Here is a 10,235-nt window from a genome sequence, read left to right as displayed (position 1 = left end):
ACACAAAATCCTATTGTTTCGCCAAATACCAATTTCCAAATTAATAATAAACTTGTAAGAAAGTTAAAAACTCTATATTAGATTTCAGTTCTGTTTGTATTTTGGACAGATGGATAATTTGACTATGCCACTTTGGAAAAGCGTGAGCACATGTTTGAAAACAGTGTTTGCATAGACCTTTTTTTATATAGCAGACTCGGGCACATAACAGGAAAAACACTGGTATAACTGATATGCTGACATCTGCTTTCATTTAAGTGACCCACTTCCAGGCTTCCTGTATTACGGATTCAGAGTAGCTAAGTGGGACCCCCGATGGACCTGAGCCAATGTTAATGGGATTGGTTTTACCTGTGCTTTACCTGACAAATCAGACAGTCTGACAAGTCACACTGAAAGAAGCGTAACTAAACAGCTGAAATAATAAAACTAAGGATAATACTACTGAAAAAATACAACAAGTGATACTGACACCGATTCTAGTAAGTAATATAACTCACAATTTCTATTGTGCACACTTCACTATGTGCACTTTTCACACAGGTAAAAACGACATTTCCATATTTTCATTTGCATAAAGTATATAGGTATTATCGCTGTTTTGCTAGCTGTTTAGAGGAAATTATTAAAGCACAACTCATAAAAACTGTCATACAAGAGGTACATGTCTTATAAAACAATCTTCTGTGAGGAGCTGCAACGGGCAGATTAACAGACAAAGCCAAGCTACACAAAGTTCCCATGAGGGCGGCAGGCCTGGATACTTAGGGGAAATGGGAGCCATGTGTAAACAGCCTGGCTGGAGATCAGGTGGCCGACCCTCCTTTCTTTGTTTAATGTGATCACAGCTATCTGCTCCGCCTCTTTATTCACACACAATATACCATACCAAAGTTAAGCTGCCACTGCAGCATGTACAGTATTTGAGTAGAGGACTTTGCCCCGATTAAATATTAAAAATTCAGTGAAGGCCTTGAGGGCCTGTTAATATAGAAGAAATGAAGGGAGCAGTGGTGGTAGTGGTTGAGTTTTTGAGTCTGGCCGCTTTCCTGACACAGAACCCGTTTACGCTTTAACACACTGGCCAGCAGCGGCTGATGTAAAAATCACAGTGGGCTTTGGCTATGAAAATGGATGACTGGGTGGATTTTTGAAGAAACAGAGCAAGAAGAAAAAAACTGAGAAATGATCCAACCCAAAAGAACCAGACATTACTCAACACGCTATTTCAGGAAAGTACTATGATTTCTATCAGGGCTAAAAGGGCAGCATGGAAGAGCACAAAAACAGACGGATGGACAAAAAACAACAGCAGGAGTAGACAGAGGAGGCAAGAAAAGGACAGAAATAGATGAAACGGGATTAGTTATTATGCTAGAGCTGAAATAATTAACTAAATAACAGAAATTCTAGCTTTTTTTTTTCCTTAAATTATTCTGGGAACTTTTCATGTGTAAAAATAAAGACAGACCATCTATGCAGAGATTTCAGTCGGGTGAGTTCAGATATACGAATGTAAAAGCCGTTTTAATTTGCTTAAACCCCTTTAATGTGAATTTTCACTTTTATGGCACATCTTTAACAACTGATTACCAATTGGGAGAAATAAGAACACAAAGTGTACAGTCTGAAAAATGGTTCCCATGAAGCTTTTGAAAGAGAAAAATGGCCACCGAATGCTGACAGTAAATAATCCGCCTACATGTACTCCTTCACTTAGGAGCTGCAAAGTGATGTGAGGTGCTGGCTGTGAAAGTGAGTAAGCTGTTCCACCCCCACTGTGGCTCAAAGCACAGCTCCAACAGGTGGACAAGAGAACAATACAACAAAGGAGGAGGCAGGGGACGACATCATCGCTACCTTGGACACACAATGTGCACAAAAGACAACGCGTACATACCCAAAACCACAAACGCACATAAATAACCAAAAGACTAACACTCCTTATCTGGGATTGCTAAGCTCTACGTCATGTTAGCGGACTTGAAGTGAACGAGATTCAGACAGGAGATAAGAGTCCTGTGTGTAGACTGGAGAATGAGGGTACTGGGAATTTTGTCAGGGCATTATGTTGCACAGACAGGTTGCGGTTGCTTGTTGCATCATCAGCCAGACAGTTTATATGTGATGCCTGACAAATTTAAACCCTAAAGGGAAAGTCAAATTTCAATTATTTTATTCATAGGTGAATTGATAATGGATATGTTAGTGTTTAAAGCTTATTTGTGTATAGATGTGCATTAAGATGTTTTTGGTAGCTGTTATTATTCCCTCTATAGAAATTGGCCATAAAATCCCAAATGAATCCTTTTGCATCTTAAATGTGCTGAAGAAAATGTGTCAGCTAATCATCTGGAACCTCATGGCTCCAGAGGAAAAAAAACATCTTATAATAACCAATACGTTTTAAGCTATCTAATGATTTTTTTAACTCTGAAATCTAAAGTGTCAAATTACATGAACTGAGTTGAATTGTGTAAGTTTTTCTACACACACAAGGCGGACTTTGTTGTGCATTTCCTCACTTCAGGAAGAAGCTGCTTTATAGTCGGTATGAACAGAGGGAACAGTCTGTAGATTCCTTGCATAACATTCAGAAAACCATTGTTAATAATGACACCCATTAAAGACACTGCATACCTGAGTAGAAGGCCCAATAAAACCAAAGTTAATTTGGATCTAATGAAGCCACCAACAGCAGATACACAGAATAATGGAAAAGATGCAGCAAGAAAAATGGAAACTGTGCCACAACAGCACTAAAATAAAGACCAAAACCTGGTCCTAGAAACACTATACTTGGGCTAGCGTCCTGCTGCTGACCCCGCCTGCCATCTCAAGAGTCCACAAATGAGACATCTCTGAGAGTCGCTGAACCTATTTTGGAGGGAAATAAAGCTACACAAGCACAGCCCCTGTTTATGTAAGGATGGTAATGTGTTTCAGATTATAGGCGGTTGTATGGAAATTCTTGTGGTGAGACTGGACTTTTCACTGCTGGATTGCAGGGGAGCAGGCCGATGAGGCATTTCTCAAACAGCCTTCTATGAATCTGTCAGCTCGGCGAAGGCTCGTTTTCTTAGTAAGAAATCTCGCAGGAAGATAGGCAGTGTGAGGGACTGAAGCAACTGGAGTTTGCAATAAAGAGCAAACAGTTTTCATTAATGTTTAGCTACTGCAACATAAAGGAAACAGATGTTAATCACACAACGAGCCTGTCGTCTCCCTCAGATCTTGTACCATTAACGCCAACGATTGTAAATGACGTCATGCACATTTCTGTGCTTGCTGCTGCTGGCCCTCCATTTCCAAAAGCACACAATCTTAGCATTCATCTAAAGACATTTCTCTTCCATTGACTGAAAAACCACTGGGAGGAAAACTTTAATATGCGGGTTGGGATTAAATATTCTTACAGTCATCTGCTGCACACTATCACCGTTTTCATCTTTGCTGTGGGGCTAGAGAGCATGTCAGCCAGGACAGTGTTGTGCACATGGACTTTGGTTTTATTGCAGAGGAATGAACAAAGGCACAAAAGCAGCAAATAAAGACGGATTTAGTTGAGGAAAAGCCTTAAGCTTAATATGTTCCAGATGCCAATGCATTTAAATTGAAAGACCCCCCCACACACACACAAAACCCATAACATATAAACACGTAGTGGGTCTTTAGTGTCACCGGTCCTCCGAGACCATATCTTACAAGAGTGGGAGACACTAGGTTTCCAACGCTAAGTTTGATCTCTTATTTTTTTTGCAGGTTGTCTCATTTAACATCACCCCTCTTTTAATGTACCTGCAGTTTGAGCAGTTAAAACAGGAGGAGCATTGTTCCTTTTACAGCAATTCAAAACAATTTACCAAGCAATTCTATGTTTAAATACAGGAAATGCCACAATGGAGTGACAACTGTAACCTAGCTATGCTACCTGAGAACAAAATCGAATCTCATATGTACAGCATATGCCCGTCTGCACACAAAATTCTTTACTGAGCTGGGAAGAGGCTGTAGGAATCAATGAAATGTGAGGAGCAAAGGCAGGGGAAATGCCAGCTTTCCTGCTTTGCCGGCCTGCTCCACATTATTGTAGACTTCCCGCTCAAAGTCCTGTTTAACTCCGCATAGATAGGTTCAAGGGTCAAATCACTCAGAGCAGTCAAACAAACAGAAGCCTTCAGACGTTCAGAACAATATTTTGCTTGTGTAGAAGTCCTGATAATATTATCATACTTAGCCCAGTAGAAAGAAAACCCACAAAGATGGTTAGGATTAAAGCAAACAGCCCATTTCCCATTGTGTTCCTCTCATCCAATTTTCATTCATCTGGACATTAATTAAAAACCTGCCCTCATCTGTTAGTGTGACAATCTGGAAGATCAGACACTTATTTATAAGACTGATGTACAATAAAAAATACCCCCATGTTTATTTGGGGGAAACAGGGGTTCAGAGGATTTTTTTTCCCTTGGAAAAGACAAGACAATGCTGCCTTATAAAGACATTTAGTGGCAGAAAAACTTGCCTGGTTGAAGGCATATACACAAGAGCTGTGAGTTTGCAGGATGTCAGATCTAAAGGACAAAGTGATCACTAAATACTGCTATAACTGTTTTGCCCATATTTTGCTTTATTTAGTCAATTTAAGGTATAAAATCAGATTTACTGTCATCAGTAAACATGAGTTTAAATTAGGAGAGATAACTCACAGTTATAAAAAATAATCAGATATAGGTTCTGCTGAACAGTTTTGAGCATATCTGCTTAATGTCGATGTGCAAAGTTCTCAAGACCATACAGCTATCTGGCATTATTCTCCTACCATCTCTACAAAAAGACTTTGGGCAACTGCTGGGCTCTATTTTGAGACTGGGAGGCTCTCTGGAACAGGCCACACAGTTCAACCTCAAGTCAAACAAAGTAAATGTCAACTTGAACAACCATTTCTGGCCACAGTGAGGGAACAGAAGCAATCTTTTCCAAATCATGCCTTACATGCATGCAGCCACCGGGGAACTTGATTACCTTCCCAACATGGCAGGCATTTAACAACACTAGCAGAAATCCCATATAGAGCAGAGTAATTGAGTCGGTTAGTCAAACTTGGCCAACTGGGGAGTCACTAAATGAGGACTGGCTCCACACCAAAGCTTGGCTTTTGACCCACTTTAAATAAAAATATTTGGGGATTTTCACAACTTTTGGAAGAGTGAACAATGTGAGCTTCTCAGTAAGAGCGCCTGAGGAACCACCTGGAAAATGTTATGTTAGCTCTTCCAGCACCTGTAAATAACTTCAAATAAATGCATTCAATTTAGTGGCTCTGAAGCTAAATTTCAGTGTGTTACACTATATTATGACGCTCAGCTCCCACACACGGTGTAAAACACACCCATGAGAGATGTGCAAAAGGGCTGCAGCACTGCTCACTTTGGATGAGAGAACTGGAGGCAGCCTAAACACACTCACACATGTGCCCATGAATGCATGCATGCACCCTCAGACTAGGGGAAAAGGAGCAAAAAGGAAGCACTCCTTGCTGGTCACACCCTCTACAAATAACAATCTGCACACGCCACCTCTGGACCGAGCTGTCTAGCTGGAGGGAAAACAAACAGACAGAAAATAGGACAGAGTTGGGAAAAAGAGGCCCGGTGCTGTCTGGATCCTTGCAGGTTTCTTGCCTGTCTGCCAAGGCTACTGTTCACACCACAGAAGCTGATCTAATTTTAAAAATATGTTAGTAAAAGCTTTGTTAACAAGAACGGCAATGTCCTCTATAAACATGTACACTTGTGCATCTGGCACTCTCAACTCTCAGACATCTTTGATTTATCGTAAACAGCAAACTGTACACAAAAAAAAAAAAAAGAGCAGTCCAAATGCATTTAACAACTAAAGCTCTGAAATATATTGCAATGATTTTAATATATTCCCTAAATAGATTCCTTCTAATGATGGTGTTCAAGTAACTCTAAAAGCCCCAGTTTTCTGAGCATGGATTTAAGCTTGAATATTGGCACATTGTAACAAATGTTTATGCGGAGTAAAACATGAGGAAAAGCTGGCAGGAGGTACTGAGAGGGTGAAGAAAGACTTTAAGGTACCACTAATACTTAGCACCAAGTGATTCTGGCTGCAATCCACTTCTTTTAAGCAGGTACGTGCATCTAACAGTTCTCGCCATTATCACCAGCCCCACCCTCCACGGGCGGAAAAGGAATCACAAACATTTTGGTGTGGTCCACATTCCTGAATATCTTGCTCTGCTTGGTCATATAAGGAAAAACCACACAGCCAACTGACTGCCAGTAGAAAAAGACCTTGGAAAGTGCAACCTTAAAGTCCTTCAAATATTTACTCTACAAGTGACTGCTGGCAGTATGTCTACTAATAACTGAACTTGTATGTTGTTTAATGAAGACCTTCACATTCACAGCAGCAAAACACTTTACGCTTTTGCAAAACTCGCTACACTACAGATGACAGGTTAAACAATGAGTGCAGTGCCTCTGTTATACGTTCCCTAAGAAGGAAGGAAGGACGCTGTAAGTCAAAACAAAGCTGCTCTAAGTGATCACTTTAATTCTTGATGAAACAGTTTACCCCTAGTGTAAGCGGTCTCTTCAAGATGACAAAGGCAACATCAAGACTCAGGGGCTCACTAAATAGTTTGATGAGGATGATGTCGAACATAGTCTATGGCCTTCATTGTCACCAGGTTACAAAACCACAAACCAACTTCGGATATTTTAGGCTTAAATGATAGTCGCCGGTCTCTTTATCATCATCAAATAAGAAATACTTTTTGGATTGTGATTCATGCTGCACTTGGAGAATCAATCTCAAGGAGCACAGAAGTTGTCAGTATGTAATATTGTGACCCAATAACTACCAAGACACTTTATTTGATTAAGTTTGTAACATCGGCACAAAGTGAAATGTTACTTCTTTGTATTATTTTGTAACTCCTTTTAAAGCATTTTTCCTGTCTTCAGATCCTTTGTTGTTCTCTCATTAGGTGTTTTTCCCCTGAACATCAATAAAGTCTTATCTTGATGTGACTCACACTATATGGACAAAAGTGTTGGTCCATTTATAGAATAAATGTTTTAATACATCTCATTATGACGTCTGAATCTATAAGTATCAATATGGAGTTGGTCCAAGCTTTGCAGCTATAACAGCAGATACTTCAAACTGTGTTCTAGTTCATTCCAAAGATGTTGGATGGCGTTGAGGTCGGGGCTATGCATGAGCCACTCAGGTTCTTGCACACCAGACTCATCCAACCATGCCCTTATGGACCTTGCTTGTGCACTAGGGTATGGTCACGATGCACTGGAAATTTGTCTTCCTCAAACTGCATACAATTGGCCAAAACTCCAGAAAAACAAGTCCGCAGCATCGTCCCTCCTCCACCAAACCTTAAGTGTGGCACAGTTGGAGAGTTAATGTTCTCCTGGTATTCTTCAAAGCAAGTCTCATCCATCAGATTTGCAGACAGATAAACATGATTTTTCCCTCCACAGAACACATTTTTACTACTCCAAAGTCCAGTGGTGCTTTACAGCAATCCATCCTGCACTTGGCATTGTGTTTGGTGATGTAAGGTGTGCATGCTGCTCCTCAACCATGGAAACCCATGCCCTGAAACTCCAGGCATGCTGTGTTTGTGCTGATATTCATGACAGAAGAGGTTCAACCCTTTGAAGCCATGTGACTAAGTACAGCAACTTTACAGGGTCTAACTGTATGTGGCTGAGTTGCTGTGGGTCCCAAACACTTCCACTTTGAAGTCATATTGCTTAAAGTTCAAAAAATGACTCATTGCAGCACTCTAACCCTAACAAAAACAGGTGAGCTCTTTAGAATCAGCTCACTCTTTCACAAATATTTGTAAGGGGAGAAAGGGAGGAGCTACATCTTATACACCTGTGCCAAACGGACAGAAAACACCTAAAGTCAAAGAATAAGTGGTATGGTCTAAAACTTTCATCCATATAGTGATACTAATAAAGCACATGTGCTAAGTAGGGAAAGTGAAACTAGTGACTAAACATCTTGCCAGGTTTTTGTCCTATGTATTTATTTATTTTTGATTACATCCCTACATTCATTTTTCAATATTCTTTAAATCTTTATTTAATTAGCAAGTGAAGCTCCTGGGAATACAAATCTCTGTTGCAAGAGTCTCCTGGCCAAAGATAGACAGGATAACCCAAGCATATTGTTTGAGTCAACTTCCATTGCTAGTTTGAATTGTGCAACCTAAGCCAACACACAGTTCTGACACTGACATTTTTTTTCAGCACATATCCTCTTATTTGCTTTTGACCATTTATGGACCATGTTTCTTCACATGCCAGCTTACTGCCAATACTGTTATTAATTGTTCCGGCTGTAAATTGACATTTATTGAAATACATAAATGAAGCACAATTTTAATATACTTGCACTTTAAGTATCTCTGTGTTTTGCTATTGTCTATGTCCACTCCTCTATATTTGAATGCAAATATTATTAGCACTCCACACCATGTATTTTAAACCTTTTGGTTCTGATGCAAATTTAATAAACTGTGCTGCACCATTACAGCTAAAGCTACCCAGCAGTATAAAACCAATTAAACCAATCATCTCAAGTTCCAATATTTAACCGATAAACACAGTAATCAATCTTTTTTTTTTATTATATTATGTGCATGATTTTGCCAAACTTTCACTTCAGGTTATTTGCGTATATTATCCTAAAAAGTTATAATCCTATTTAACAAAGTTAAGTAAAAGGTCTAACTTTTTATTTTATTAATTTATAAAACAGTTATTAAATACAAAATAATTTTGAGGCTCTTGTGCAGCACCACTGTTCATGTATTAGCCATCTAATTCATCAATTCATGTACCTCAAAATTGTAGCCAGCCGTTCCTGTGAAGTATTTTTCTGATCAAATATTCTGATTTTCTGTGTGCCCCCTGCTTTGTTCTAAGTTCCCCCAGTACCACACCATTAAAAACACACCAACACACCAAGACCTCACTCCAAACTGACATTGGGGATCAGCTTCCACTTTCATCACAGATGGCAGAGGTGAGGAAAGGAGATGAAGAAACTGAACTCCAAGCCACAGCCCATCTGAAACGTAATGTTACCCCCACGCTGCAAGGCGTGCCTGACATCATGCTTGACACAGAGCCACTGACAACACAGCTGATAGAAACCGGTCTGGAGGAGAATCCGTTCAAACCGTACAGGAGTTGTGTGCATGTCTGTGTGTGGAGGCTGGGTGGAGTTTCACTCAAAATATTTCAAAGCGAATTACCGGTTTGGTCAGAAAGCAGGAAAAGGTGTGAGAAGCGCGACAGCAACCAAACACTATAAACAAGCTTTCCATCCCATCATTCACATGTGAAAGTGACGTATCGAAAACAGGTGATGGCAGAGCTTATAGCAGCTTGACAAGTTCTCTTCATTCAGCAAGAATGAGCTTTGTAGCACCTGTTGAATGACAAACAGCAAACATTTTGGCTAAAAATGCTGTTAGCAGGTACCGTGTTCGCTCTAAATCTCCACTCTCCCGAGCGTGAGTGCTTATTAGACACTCCTGCGGATTTACAAAGGTGAACGACCGCAGCCGTGCAGGGCTGGCTTACCTGAGTTTTAGGTTAGCCATGAATTCTTCCATAGACACGTTGTCCAAAAGCACAAAGTCTGCTTTTCCAAACTCCAGGCTCTCGTGTTCTGCCATACCGTTATTTTTTTTCTTCTTACTGAAACTCCTGGAAAATAAAATGTGTCAACAAGTTGCTCTGAAGTGCCGACAAAGGGTGGACATTGGCGGGCTTCCCTGACCACCTCCTCGACTTTAATGTGCAGCTCTGTAGTCGGTGCTCATTTTTTCTTTTCTTCTTTTCTTCTTTTTTTTTTGGTCAAACTCTAATTTTAGTCATGTTTAATTGAGGTCGGAAATTCCCTTTTAAAAACCAGCAACTGCTAATTCTGAACGTTTTAACCCGCCGTTTCCCTTCAGGAGCTCCGCTTTTCTTTTAACAAGCAGGAATTATTCCAAAATATCCTCATGTCCATACAAAGTTTCGTCTTTACGCCGAAAGGTACCGTCCCGTTACACCGTGCGCCAGCTCCCCCTGTCCGTCCGTCCTTTTTCCTGGAGTTTCTCTCCTGTCCCTCCTGAACGACCGTACACCAATAGGATTGAAGCATCCTCGTCTAAGCCC

The 10,235-nt window shown here is 40.3% G+C and overlaps 1 protein-coding gene across 1 annotated transcript in view; it reads right to left on the bottom strand.

The window, feature by feature from the left end:
- The window catches only part of myo1d (myosin 1D), a 113,768-nt gene extending 103,603 nt beyond the window's left edge, over positions 1-10,165 (bottom strand). Inside the window, exon 1 of the mRNA XM_013908949.1 lies at positions 9,654-10,165. Within this exon, the coding sequence (XP_013764403.1) occupies positions 9,654-9,748 (95 nt within the window). The 5' untranslated portion in view covers positions 9,749-10,165. The remainder of the gene's footprint in view (positions 1-9,653) is intronic.
- Positions 10,166-10,235: the final 70 nt, after the last annotated feature.

Source organism: Pundamilia nyererei, unplaced genomic scaffold, assembly GCF_000239375.1.
Source record: "Pundamilia nyererei isolate P.nyererei 1_Seehausen unplaced genomic scaffold, PunNye1.0 scaffold00017, whole genome shotgun sequence".
NCBI lineage: Eukaryota > Metazoa > Chordata > Actinopteri > Cichliformes > Cichlidae > Pundamilia > Pundamilia nyererei.
This window is presented reverse-complemented; position numbering and strand designations above follow the sequence as displayed.